Source organism: Thalassophryne amazonica, chromosome 2, assembly GCF_902500255.1.
Source record: "Thalassophryne amazonica chromosome 2, fThaAma1.1, whole genome shotgun sequence".
NCBI classification, from domain to species: Eukaryota; Metazoa; Chordata; class Actinopteri; order Batrachoidiformes; family Batrachoididae; genus Thalassophryne; species Thalassophryne amazonica.
Genome location: NC_047104.1, coordinates 53,908,721 through 53,923,164, shown reverse-complemented (window position 1 = coordinate 53,923,164; position 14,444 = coordinate 53,908,721). Strand labels below are relative to the sequence as shown.

The following is a 14,444-nucleotide window of genomic DNA, read 5'->3' as shown; positions in this document are numbered from 1 at the left end:
GGACAGTGGAGATTGTTCTGCAAAAGGCTGGACCTGCTGAAGCTACCTGTTTGTGTCCTTAGACCAGGGGTCTGCAACCTTTACTGTCAAAAGAGCCATGTTTGATCCATCTTCCACAAAAAAAATTTTTCTGGAGCCGCAAGACATATTTGACCTTTAAAATGAATGAATAAAGATAACACAGCTTATAGAGTTCAACTGTATATATTTTAATTGTTGTTTTTTTACAATCCCAAAGTTTGGATTATACAGAAAAGGTGGTGATGGGGTTGTGTGTGTGTGGGGGGGCATAATGATCCCAACATTTCCCTTGACTTATATTTGCGTAACAGCAGACAATATGAAACCAGTATATGTCATGTTTGTGTGGTCAGCTTTGTTTTATTTAATATACATGTATCCCTACATTTAAGCCCTGAAACATATTCAAAAAAAAAGGTTGGGATGGGGCAGTGCATTCTAAATCTAAGAATTAATTAATCATTTTTACAACCAGCTTTCTTGAGAAATGTCAGGGGATGAATACATGAATATTTCCAAGTCACTGAATATTTCTTAGACTTCATTGACATCAGTTATTCAGAGATACAAACAGTGTGGTACTATATGGTAAATCTGTGACAGGTGGGCAGTTCTCAACAGTGCAGGCTTATTTGACTCTGCATATTTTTTGAAAATAAATAAGAATAAAATAAGAGGTACTCCTCAACAAAAATATAAACGCAACACTTTTGGTTTTGCTCCCATTTTGTATGAGATTAACTCAACGATCTAAAACTTTTTCCACATACACAATATCACCATTTCCCTCAAATACTGTGCACAAACCAGTCTAAATCTGTGATATTGAGCACTTCTCCTTTGCTGAGATAATCCATCCCACCTCACAGGTGTGCCATATCAAGATGCTGATTAGACACCATGATTAGTGCACAGGTGTGCCTTAGACTGCCTACAATAAAAGGCCACTCTGAAAGGTGCAGTTTTGTTTTATTGGGGGGGATACCAGTCAGTATCTGGTGTGACCACCATTTGCCTCATGCAGTGCAACACATCTCCTTCGCATCATCCGTGAAGAGAACACCTCTCCAACGTGCCAAACGGCAGCAAATGTGAGCATTTGCCCACTCAAATCGGTTACAACGACGAACTGGAGTCAGGTCGAGACCCCGATGAGGACGACGAGCATGCAGATGAGCTTCCCTGAGACAGTTTCTGACAGTTTGTGCAGAAATTCTTTGGTTATGCAAACCGATTGTTCCAGCAGCTGTCCGAGTGGATGGTCTCAGATGATCTTGGAGGTGAACATGCTGGATGTGGAGGTCCTGGGCTGGTGTGGTTACACGTGGTCTGCGGTTGTGAGGCTGGTTGGATGTACTGCCAAATTCTCTGAAACACCTTTGGAGACGGCTTATGGTAGAGAAATGGTTCTGGTTGACATTCCTGCTGTCAGCATGCCAATTGCACGCTCCCTCAAATCTTGCGACATCTGTGGCATTGTGCTGTGTGATAAAACTGCACCTTTCAGAGTGGCCTTTTATTGTGGGCAGTCTAAGGCACACCTGTGCACTAATCATGGTGTCTAATCAGCATCTTGATATGGCACACCTGTGAGGTGGGATGGATTATCTCAACAAAGGAGAAGTGCTCACTATCACAGATTCAGACTGGTTTGTGAACAATATTTGAGAGAAATGGTAATATTGTATATGTGGAAAAAGTTTTAGATCTTTGAGTTCATCTCATACAAAATGGGAGCAAAACCAAAAGTGTTGCGTTTATATTTTTGTTGAGTGTATATTAAAAGCCAAGTGGCCTCTGTGTACGTGTATGTATGTGTGCATGCATGTGTATGGCTTTGATCACAGAGAAACTGGTGAGAGCTGACATTTACCATTTGGTATGTTTAGGCATTTTGGGTCAAGGATGAATGCCATGAAAACAGAAAGTTGATAGGACTAATATTTGTGGAGAAATTAGGGATATTATCTAACAGTGAACAATGGCCATTGATAATTACATTCTCGACTCACGCCATTACAGCAGGGGGTGGTAAATCATCTATATACCACCATCCAAGTGGCCTCTATGTACGTGCGTGGGTGTACCTTCAAAAATGTACAAACTGGGGAGAGCTGACATTTGCCGTTTGCTATGCTTATGTATTTTGGGTCAAGGATGAACACCGCCAAAATGGAACATTGATAGCAGTAATAGTTTGGCAGAAATTACAGATAATAACTAACAACACTGAAAAATGGACGTTGATTATTACATTCTGAACTCATATGCCATTCCAAATCATTATATAAACTTGGCAAAATTTATTATCACCCTTGAAAAATGTCAGCTACCTATTTTATTAACACTACCCAATCTAGAGCCCGTGGATCCCCACGGTCAACACGCTAATAAAACATATAGCTGCAGCCTAATAACTTTGAAAAACAACATAAAAATCAGCCAGGTTGTATTTTTTTTATGACTCAAGTTCATTTTAGTGTGATGGAAGTCATCCCGTTTTTCTCCTCCTCAGTCACGTATTGCACTTGAACATAAAACACAACTGCATTAGCTCAAAATCTAAAATAAATACCTTTGGAAAATAACAGCCTATTAAAGGACAGAGTTCTCACCTGCTTAATGTGATTTCTGCTTCTGAACATTACTGCAGAGGTTCTCCCATGGATGAGAATTCTCCGGATCCATGGATTTCTGACTTTTTCTGGATTTCTGGGCCATTTCTGAGATTGCTGTGCTTGTTAAACCTTTCCTCATATGCACTAGTGTGATGTCATTGGTTACTTTTTCTACAACAGCAAACTTTCACCTAATCAGAATCTCTGTAATATCGAAAGTCACTGAAAGTACCCGGATGTGGACATTTTGATTTTTTGCAAGTTTGGGCTGTCGAGCTACGTCTTGGCCAAAATTAGAGAGAGAGCGAGAGAGGGGACGAATACCGCTTTAAAGACATCCATAATTGTGTAAAAATAAATAAATAAATAAGCTTAAGTGGACATGTTTGGAGCAGGAGGTGGAGAGGCAAGACACCTGAAGTGTACAGTGTCAGTTTGCTGGCATTAACTCTGGGAATTGACTGTTGCATCTGAACATGCAGGAGTTTCTGTTTGCCTACGCAGAGAGATTAATCAAAAGTAGAGAGCTTCTTAAGAGGCCAGTGGGAACATCAGGACGTTGCAGTTAGCATCAAGACATCATGCCACCACCCATTAGACAGCTGAATAAATGGTTTTCTGAAGTACACAGCAAAGGCAGTTGAATTTACCTTTATGTTGTGTCTAATATCGGCATCCGTTATGACTGATGTCCTTTTTCTCCTTCCTGGTTTGTGGTTTACTCTTTTAATACTTGATATTGTTTGCTTCCTCTATTTGCTCTTCCATTGTTTTTAAATCTTTGAACCAGGAGAAGTCTGACACACTGAATATTCACCATAAATACAGTCTACTTTTTTCGATAGAAACATGTCAATGCTACATCAGGAGCTGAACAAATACATTTAGAAATGTGGATTTGAGTATCTCGAATAATTTTATTACAAAACATGTTCAAGGCAAATTCTGTGCCTCGAAGCTCTGTTTGACATTGTAGTACATGTGGCAGGCCTGTGTGTGGCGCTGTAACGTCCTCAGGGGGGAAAAAAAACAGAAGAAGACTAAAGCATGCACATAAGCCATGTAAGTGCTAATCAATGTAGCACCAGAAGCTACAGCTTTCCAATGTGACACACAGAGTAAAACAAAGCCTTTTAAAAGAAAGAGGGTCCACGCTGAGCATTTGAAATAGACTTACTGTGCATTTAAAGCGAAGCAGTGTGTTTGCCTATTAAAAAAAAAAAACACGGTTTGGTCCACTGGCTGCGCTCTGCTCTCCATGCACTTTAAGTCAATCAAGTTTATTCAAAAACCATCTTTATTTGGATTTGATCAGAGTTTTCATCGACAGGGTGTCGAACAGATGTATCAATGTGGATTTTGTGGAAAAGCTGCACTCCAGAGCCCAGTTTTTCACAGGCTGTGCTCACGTTGACATGCAGTCTGACTGACTGAGGATTACAACGAATGCCTGCGCTTACGATCCGGTGTCAGAGGAATGCTGAGCTCCTGATTCTGGGAAAGATCCAAAACTTGTAAAGATGTGAAAAAATGAATAAGTACCCAGGAAAACAGAAAGGGATACACTAAATTTGACAATCTGTGTGGTGGCGCAACGACATTGTACCATTGCTTAGGGACAGCCCTGGACTATTGATGTTGTTTAAAAACGCAAAAGTGCTTTTTATCCGATTAATCGATAGAATAATACCTAGAATACTCTCTTTCAAAAATATTCTACAGCTGCAGCCCTATTTTGATTGATTTTTGGAAAGGGTAAATTCAGGTGTCTCTGTGTCTCTCTGCAAATCCCCCCCCCACCCCCCTTCTCACATAACACTTTCTGTCTACAATCTGTCAGGCGAAACTGCATTCTGGCTGATGAGATGGGCTTAGGAAAGACCATCCAGTCCATCACATTCCTAGAAGAGATACAACGTGTGGGCATCAAAGGGCCATTCCTCATCATCGCGCCACTGTCTACAATTGCTAACTGGGAACGCGAGTTCCGTACATGGACCCACCTCAATGTCATCGTCTACCACGGAAGCATGATCAGCAGACAGATGCTTCAACAGTACGAGATGTATTTCAGGGATGCGCAGGTACACACACACACACACACACACACACAGAGGTGCTTTGTTTTGTTTATGTTCATGACATAATGCTTTGAGCAGCCTGACAGAGTAGGTGTTTCAAGTATAATAATTTATTTAACCACCATTGCAGAGGCTCCTGGAAATATATGCTACTATAAATAAAATGCTGAAAAAAGTGTGTGTGTTTTTAAGATATTAAATTTTTTTCTAAATTAATTCAGGCTTCTTTGTGCTCAAGTTTCTAAAATCACACCATCACAATGAAAGCAAGTCTCTGCAGCATTACATCAGTTAAAATATCACAGCCAAAATAATGTGCATAATTCTGTGCCACTAAAGTATGATACAACTAAATCATCACTTTTATAGACAGTTTTCTTTTTGCCAGTGTTGTCTCTGTGTGTGTGTGTGTGTGTGTGTGTGTGTGTGTGTGTGTGTGTGTGTGTGTGTGTGTGTGTGTGTGTGTGTGTGTGTGTGTGTGTGTGTGTGTGTGTGTGTATTATATATTCTTGAATAAAAAATATTGTGAATGGAATTTTTTTTTACGAAGCTGAAAGCATCAAGACAAGAATCCTTTATGGCCATGTAGAAATGCTTTAACTCGTAATGTAAGTGACATTGTAAGGCTTGAGACCTTTTTTAAATAAAAATTGAAGGTGATGTCACTGTGGTTAATTTTAGACTGAATAGCAGTGATTCACTTTGATTAAAATAATCACAGTGCTTTTGACAAGCAGCTCTACTCAGCGGCATGAAAATGCTGTGAATAATATATGTTGAGGTTATTTTTAAAATCGGCTACAGTGTAACTGCCAAACCCAGATACTGTGGAACACTCAGTACTGTGGCAAACTCATTACTAGCCTCAAAAACGTAAATGTTTTGCGGAACAGTTATTTCGTTACGATGTTATATAATGTCAGGTTTAAAGGAGTCTGTATACTGCACCTGGCAGTAGGGAGGTTGATAGCTGGTTTTGCCTTGAGCTCAGGTATTCAGTGGCTGACAGACAATATGACATGTCATTATAGGCAGTTTGGAGTTATTAATTTTCACACAAGCTATAGGAGGAATGAAAATGACTGAGAACAGAACATAGCGGTGCTGCCACTAGGCTGTCTTCCAGGCAGCCTGTGATGTCATAGCAGCCCCCAAGGAGACGTCTGTCAGCAGTGCTCAGGCATATCAGAGGCAGAGAGACTCCTCTACAAAAGCTTGTTTAGCTGGTTGGCTGTGGGAGGAGGTTACTGGATAACTGAGAGCCCCACGAGGACTGTTGCCAAGGCAATAGTTACAAATGGAGAGGTGGGCCAAACAAATGTGCATAAAGAGTGCTGGGTTTGTGCTCATGCCCTGGTTATACTAGAAATGGATTTACAGGCAGGAAGCCTGAGAAGTCCTAAAATGATGTAAACATTTACTGTATGTGACATGTCATATGAATCTTTTTAACACAATTTGTCCATCTTCTGTCACCTTTTGTGTTAAGGGCCGTGTGGTACGTGGAGCTTACAGGTTCCACGCCGTAATTACAACGTTCGAGATGATCCTCGGTGGTTGTCCTGAACTCAATGCCATAGAGTGGTGCTGTGTGATCATCGATGAAGCCCACCGCCTGAAGAACAAGAATTGCAAGCTGCTAGAGGGCTTTAAGCTGATGAGCCTGGTACGTGAAGTGTGAACTTCAAGGAGAAACCCAAGTGTGTGCTGAACTGAAACATGTACAGTTTTTGGCAAAGTTAAAAAGCAGCAGAATGTTACTTGATAATTCATTCAGTTTTCACATGCAAATTGTCATAAGATTATCTACTTTATACTCCTTACTGAGTTTTGTGTTGCCACATGTTCAGAGAATGCTGACTGTTCTTGTTAAGCATTATATATGGTCTGATCTGGGGCTAAACCTGCTTCATTCATTTTTTGTTTGGGAGTGGGGGAGATCTGCATCTAATCACAATAATTTCAAAAAATGCATTTGTTTCTTTCGCATATGTTATTTGGGAATCTAGTAAAACAACAGACACATTAATAAACAAAACCTATGTTTCCTTTCTTATTTTAACAGAAAACAAGAAAAGTAATCCCTGACAAAAATAACTAATAACAGAAACCTGCATCAACAATGAAGACAATACAAAAAGGGCAGAAAGGATAAAATAAATGAATTAACCTACGACAAAATAAATATATTCTTCCTTGCAGTGTAAAACCAAATTGGAAAAAATGTTCATCACTGGAAAACAATATAAAATGCAAACAACTTTTTGGGGGGGGCAAAACAGTCATGCCACTTTTAAACACCAAGTGGCACAAGTTGTCAAATTTGGAAGCGACAAGCTTCGTTTTGCCGTACTGCATATTAAACTGATATGTATAAAACCATGTTACAGTAAAACAGGACTACCATATTTTATTATATATCTGCCTTATGGTGCTTCTATCAAGCAGAAAGGTTTCTTGAATAAACAGTGAGGTGTGTTTATCTTTTAACCTGAAAACGCTTCAAGTACTCGTGTTTGACAGTTGTACTCCTGTACTGTGCCACGTTTGCATTACGTCCTACATAGCCAACAGTTCTTTGGAAAATTTTAAAACCATGTTACCATACTTTTGAGGTTTCATGGTGCAATTTTGCACTTTCTTCTCATTGTTTAAATGCATTATGATTAAATATGATGTAATGCGTATGACATTACTGATCAATTTAATCAGTTAATAATTTTGTTGGCAGTGAATTTAATAATCACATTTATTGATTATTGCAGAATAGTTGTTGCAGTTGATATTCTGTGAAGTGAATTTGGTTCACGATTTTGCTTACCGTCCCAAACTCGTCCTGCTGCTGTCCTCTAGGAACACAAAGTCCTGCTGACGGGTACTCCTCTTCAAAATACAGTGGAAGAGCTGTTCAGCTTACTCCATTTCTTGGAGCCTGCACGCTTCCCCTCAGAGATCACCTTCATGCAGGAGTTTGGAGATCTTAAGACTGAAGAGCAGGTAAACTTGTAAAATCTACTTAAAAAAAGCTATAACATTGTTTTGTGCATGCAAAGTTAAGGGCCCCTTCACACATTACACAACGTTGGGTGAAAGATGCAGAAACCGGAAGAAAATCTGCAAACAAAAAATGAAATGGGGAACCGCAAAACATTCCACCCGCTATCGGGAGGGACACACGGTCAGACAGGCATGCACGATATTGCGGCGACTGCATCATGCACGCTAGGGTTCGCGCGCAAGAACACAGTGCGAGCATGTGGAAAGTCGCGCACACAGCAGCAGAACAAGATTTAAAAAAAAAAACACAATTGATAATAATCTTTAATTCCTGTTATAAAGAGTAGACTTAGACTCCACCTAGTCGTACACCAGGAAGTAATGAAATGTTTTACGTGAATTATCTGATGCACCCCTCTCATGACGACATCAGCCGGGCTCCCGTCTCATGAAGACCCGGCTCCCGTGTCGTAACCCATCAGTCGGCATGGCGTGTACAGCACACAGTGTTCCGCTGGTGACTACCTTGCAAACATGATATGTGTTTTAATTATTACAATGTGGGGAAATCCCGCAGTGACACACGACTCGCTGTGATTTTCAACATGGCATGATTTTCACCAGCATTGCGGTGCGCTGATGCGGCGGTCAGCTGAAGTGATATGTGCTTTAATTTATTTCCACGTGAGGACAGCATGCCGACGTCCGTGCCTCACGGTGAAGTTATGAGAGGTCATATCCTACAAACCTGGTCTTTCGGCCGCTGGTGTGCACGAATGGTTGTAACAACAGCTGTGCGAGGCACTTGAGGTGCCTCCGATTTTTCACAAGTGGAATTTGACTCCTCCTTCATGCGCCATTCTCGATCGTGTTACGTGTGAATGGGCCCTTACACATGTCAAATCTGCATTGGCTGCAGGTGTTTCCTTTGACCAGTTCATGTCGACAAAAGAGATGTTCTTGGCTCATGTGTTTAGAAATACAAGTAATTTATCTTGTAGCATTGAATCAAATTTTAATGCTTTGTACAGATGGATCGGTTGCAGTAGTGCTTTCATTAACTAAGCCACAGTGACATTTTGTGCAGCACACAACATATGGTGATGATTATATCAGATAATTGGTCATTATACAGCTCATTGTAGAAGATGCATCTTCATGATTGCTAACTCCAAAATACTTTCATGTTAAATATGCTTTTATAAATAGTTTTTTAGTTGAGATGGGCCTGATCCAGTTCATATTGGTATCTGGTCGGATGTTCATGTCATTCGCTCATCAGATATTGGACGGACAGGTCTGATCCACTTACCAATACATATTCCATTCCATTGTCATTCTCTTCATTTTTTTCCCTACTAAACCCTAAAGAGCATATGTTTGTGAGTAATACTTACCTTTTCCATGTTAAACTGACATGTTATGGTCTTCTGAAACAGTTCATAGATGTATTTTATAACTTAAAAATTAGAGCGATGCTACCACGTTAGCATGTGTATGGCATTTTCAATGTTAAAGTTAGCATTAAACTGTCGCCTGTCAGTATGTTTGTGTGTATTTGTGTTCAGTATAATTAATGACTCAGTGTTTGTTGACATAAAAGATTCAAACTGTATATTACAGATTATAATATTTTTTCCTTTATTTTTATTTATAAATTGTAGTCTCACAGTGATCCACACAGTGAACATCTCAAACTTGCCTGGTGACTCCTGGATGTTTACTGTTGAACCATTTATTTGAAGGTTTATTTTGAATATAACAAAAGAAATAAGTGCAGAGTGATTTATGATCCAGAACATGTTTTGCATTTTTAACACTGAAATGCTTCTAGATAATTTGATTTTATATATTTGATGTGTGGTTTCCAACTGATTTCCTCATCTATTATTGCCCCAAGGAACTTATTTTCATTAACCCTTTCAATTTACACCGCATCTATCTGTATTTGTACTTGCTCTTTTGTTCTGCAGTTCCCAAATAACATTAGTTTTGTTTTATTTAAGTTTAATGACAATTTCTTTCGGTCAAACTATATTTTCAGTTTGTTCATTTATTCAGTGATTTCCTCCAGAACTATCTGCCGAGCTAGAAAACTGCTGCATCCGAGTAAGGCAGAGTACTACTAGAGGAGTAATTTTGAATTAGGAGAGTTGGGTTTTTTTTCTCATCAAAATGAATGCTGCACTCACTGCAATTCATTGTCTGGAATAGCCCCAGATTGCTTCCCTGGATATGCATTAAATGATTAAACAGGCAAACTGTTCCATAGGGTAGGAGCATGGTAGACAAAGGCTCTAAAACCTGCTGAAATCTTCTTAGTCTTGGGAACACAGCAAGCTCACATCCTGTGATTGCAAGGCATAAGAAGGGACATGCGGTTTAAGAAGTTCAGCAAGAGTTCTTTTATCTGCATCTGTACCTGTATCAGCAGTTGTGCTTCGGAATCTGATTGAAACTGAAAAAATGCAAGTCGGCCCATCTCTGCTTTACATTGTCTTTATTTTGCTAAAAGCTGTGAGTCAAATTAAGTTTTGCAAGACCTAGAGAGCATTGAGGCATTTCTATATCTATATTTTATATTTCTATAAAAGTCTATAAGTACTCTGCGGACCTTTGGCATTAAAAGTCTCTTGCATATCTTTGTAATAAACAGGCTTCTGATAAATGGTCGGCATGTGTCTTGTCATTATTGCAACTCAGGTACAGAAGCTTCAGGGTATCCTGAAGCCTATGATGCTACGTCGCCTGAAGGAAGATGTGGAGAAGAAGTTGGCTCCTAAAGAAGAAACGATCATTGAGGTGGAACTGACAAACATTCAGAAGAAATACTACCGCGCCATCCTAGAGAAGAACTTCTCTTTTTTAGCGAAAGGAGCCGGCCAGGCAAATATGCCTAACTTAGTCAACACTATGATGGAGCTGAGGAAGTGCTGCAACCACCCCTACCTCATCAAAGGTATTCTCATACTAGTGACATCTTATGAGTGCAGCTGCAGTAAAACAGGAATATGCACAATGTTGTAAAGACAAACACTTCTTACATACATGAAAAAAGTTGCAGCTGCTTGAGAAAGTGTGCAGACTGATATCAAACAATTTGCTTTTATGATTGTTTAAAATGCAGCTGTGATATGTTTCTGCCACTAATTGAGAATTATTTTCCACCCAGATCATCTTCTTTTGGCTGCTCTTGTTTGGGGCTGCCACAGCAATATGTAAATCTTGGCTGTACCTGAAGTGATCAAAGGTAGGAATGTTTTATGGCCATGTCATAAAGCATTCAAATTGCCAGATTGATGATTTTGCACACCGCCCTTCAGGTCAGACTGAGGTGACTAACTGTAAAATACGTTTTCTGAGTGACGCTGGTGAATTCACAGCAGAAATAGTCATGAGATTTTCTCCTATTTTTTGATTGTAATTTGAATGAGTCTGGTATGATTTTATATACATATCTTAGTTTGAATTTATATGAATTTAGTCATTTATCTAGATGCATAAACCAGGCAGGGTGGAGTGGGAAGAGAATGGTGGCAGGAGTGATTTGTGACTGAAGAATATCTGCAAGACTGAAGGGGAACGTCTACAAAACAGTAGTTAGACCAGCTATGTTGTACAGCTTAGAGATGGAGGCAGAACTTGATGTGGCAGAGCTGATGATGTGATTCTCTTTGGGAGTGACAAGAGTGGACAAGATTTGGGATGAACATAATGAAAGGGACGGCTCAGGTGGGACGGTTTGGAGTCAAAGTCAGAGAGGCAAGATTGAGATGGTTTTGACAAGTCCAGAGGAGAGACCCAAGGTATATAGGGAGAAGGATGCTGAGGATGGAGCCACCAGGCAGGAGAAGAGGGAGGCCAAAGAGGAGCTTTATGGATGTGCTGAGGACAGGGTGAAATGGAAACAGTTGATCTGCTGTGGTGACCTCTAATGGGAGCAGCTGAAAGATGATGATCTGGGTGGATTGCCAATTAGTGGCAGTGAAATCCTCTAGAAGTGTTTCTCAGACTTTTTCAGTCCAAGGACCATTTCTCCAATAAAAAAAATAAAATAAAAATCTCACAGAAAACATAACTCCCATCTGAAAACAATGGGTCTGCTTACCACTCCAGCATTGTATTACAACAATATATTAAAGGATTATTAACTGAGTGTGAGGTCTATATGGGAAAATAGCAAGAAAGGTCAATAATTTGTTTATTATATGGCTATTTTTTATATGTGTGTGTGTAAAATGCAAACGTACGGTATCGCCCGGATATGAAAGCTGGTGGCGGCTCGTAGTCAGACCTGTTTGCTTCACCTCCATGAAGAACTTGCTAACAGATGGTCTGGTCGTTAGCTGGTAAACTTTCAATCTGTGTTTTTTCCAATGCTGTTTAGATATTTATGGAGTATGTTCATGTCCGACTTGGTTTTCCTAATCGTGTTTTTAGCTTTCTGGTTTGTATCAGATGTGCACATTCTGGGCTGATTGTCATGGTAACCAGTCTGATATAGGAAAATATCACACCTGAAATCAGCCAATCAGCACGTGTAGTGTCGCTGCCATATAATAACACTATCTAATTACACTTCAAAGTCATTTTTAAACAGTCAGAGAAACACTTTAAATTTAGACTATGCTATTAATTCAAAATGTGATATTTGATAGACCATAAGTGGTCCACAGACCACCATTTGAGAAAGGCTGATGTAGAAAAACACAATTCTTCATGTCTGCATATGTTTGCTGTATCAGGGGCAGAAGAGAAAATCTTGGAAGACTTCCGGGAGGTGTATAGCCCCACTGCCATTGACTTCCACCTGCAGGCTATGGTCCAGTCTGCTGGAAAGCTGGTGCTTATTGACAAACTGCTGCCAAAAATGAAGGCTGGCGGGCACAAAGTTCTCATTTTCTCCCAAATGGTGCGCTGCCTGGACATCCTGGAAGACTACCTCATTCAAAGAAGGTAATGCTGACAGACTGCATGAGGATTTGTTGTTTATTGCTCTGACTTTCAACCTATCAAAATGTTGGTGATGTTACAGATGTTAACTGTTGAAGGTTTCACATATTGAGTCAACAAATTTGAAAATTTTAGAGGATAGTGTGTGGAATACAGCCTGTATGGAATGGCATCTTGTGTGTCCAGTATGGCTGTCCCAAATGTCATATTCTGAGTCATCGGCAACAAATAGTTGCTCTCTTGCTCTCTTGAGCGCCTTGGGGCAACTGTTTGTTGTGATTTGGCGCTATATAAGAAAAAAGTTGATTGATTGATTGATTGATTGATTGTTGCTCTACTTTTTAATATGTAAATGGGTTTCTTCAGCGCATTATCCCTTAAAATAAAGTTGTTTCACTTTTATAAGTCAGCACTTTCATCACACTTGCATTGCTGCAAATGTGAACTGAGGACTGAAGTGGAGGCAGTTATTAGTTTACATCATAAAAATGTCAGATGCAGCAGTTAATTCAAGCTCTAGAACAACACTTAAATCATAAATAGTGCTGCGTATAGTAGCGCTGATCATCTTTACTCCTGCCTGAAGTACTCAGTATGTGGGCAGGGTGCACACTTACTTGAACACAATATAACCTCTACAGTTGAAGTTAGGAGTGCTACTTACTACTGCACTTTGGTTTAAAATGTCAGTCGTCGAAGTCATCAGATGAAGTGAGACCTAATATGCGTCCAGTATATAAATATTTCAGAAACAAACAGCATGTGGCCCTTGACATTACATCACAGATTCCCTAAAACATAGACATCAAACTGATTCCAGAAAGGGCCAAGGGGGGCAGATTTCCTTTGTAACCACCAACTCGTTGTGACCTGAGCCCCGCTTCTCACCCAAAGTTACGCTGTGTTAACAAATCGGAATCAGAATAGCCTTTATTCACCAAGTATCTTCAAAAGAATACAAGGAATTTGACTCAAATTTTGAACTGTATTCTCTGTACAATCATGTATAAATTAACACTAAATAATTCACAAATACAAATCAGTAAAATTAAACTTTTCTACAAAAAAAAGAGCGAAGGAGAAACACACAAACACATTGAAGTTTTACATGAGGTATATGAATTTGTGAGTTTTATGGCAGGTTAAATTGTTCATCAGTGTTCATTGCAAATCTGTCCCAAGAGGCTTTGCTTCAGGAAGGGAGCCTCAGAACCACCAGAATAAAATCAGAAAGGAGGAAAAAAACCTACCGTAACGTGTTTTTCACTGGAAGACCACACTTTTGAATGACAGTGGACTTTTTCCCCCCCTTTCTGTTTGGAAGAAACCTTATTTGGTCTTATTTGAAAGTAAAAGGGCAGCTCTTTTAACAAGGAGAAAATTAATGGTGAGTTGATTTTATGAATGGACTAAAAAGGAGTTTAAATTACTTTTTCTCTTAAAGGAGCAGTTTTGGACCAATTCGACTCACACTCCGGAAAATATGGTAGTCATTCGATACTTAAAAAAAAAAAAGTGCACGTCCTTTCACTCCAGGGCCCGGTTTCATAAAGCAGTCTAATCTTTTCCTCTACTAAGCTTACTTAATTGACTAAGCTTAGTTGCCCAACATTATCCATCTAATGTCCATTTCACATTGACAGCAAAACTTGTAGATTAACCGTCTTATGTTAGTCGACAGTTTTCATAGTCATAGCAGCCTCACGAGTGGAGAAATTCCTCCAGTGTGACAGTTTTGTTTTGGTTACTTCCAGGTTGGTCCGTCTGCTACATT

General features: G+C 39.6%; 1 protein-coding gene across 7 annotated transcripts in view; it reads left to right on the top strand.

Annotated features, from left to right (window-relative positions):
- chd9 (chromodomain helicase DNA binding protein 9) overlaps window positions 1-14,444 on the top strand; it is a 260,945-nt gene that overhangs the window by 183,809 nt on the left and 62,692 nt on the right. For all 7 annotated transcript variants that reach the window (XM_034186197.1, XM_034186214.1, XM_034186205.1 and 4 more), the window contains 5 exons: window positions 4,480-4,723; window positions 6,210-6,386; window positions 7,574-7,717; window positions 10,421-10,676; window positions 12,463-12,673. In XM_034186197.1, coding sequence (XP_034042088.1) covers window positions 4,480-4,723; window positions 6,210-6,386; window positions 7,574-7,717; window positions 10,421-10,676; window positions 12,463-12,673 — 1,032 coding nt within the window. The remainder of the gene's footprint in view (window positions 1-4,479; window positions 4,724-6,209; window positions 6,387-7,573; window positions 7,718-10,420; window positions 10,677-12,462; window positions 12,674-14,444) is intronic.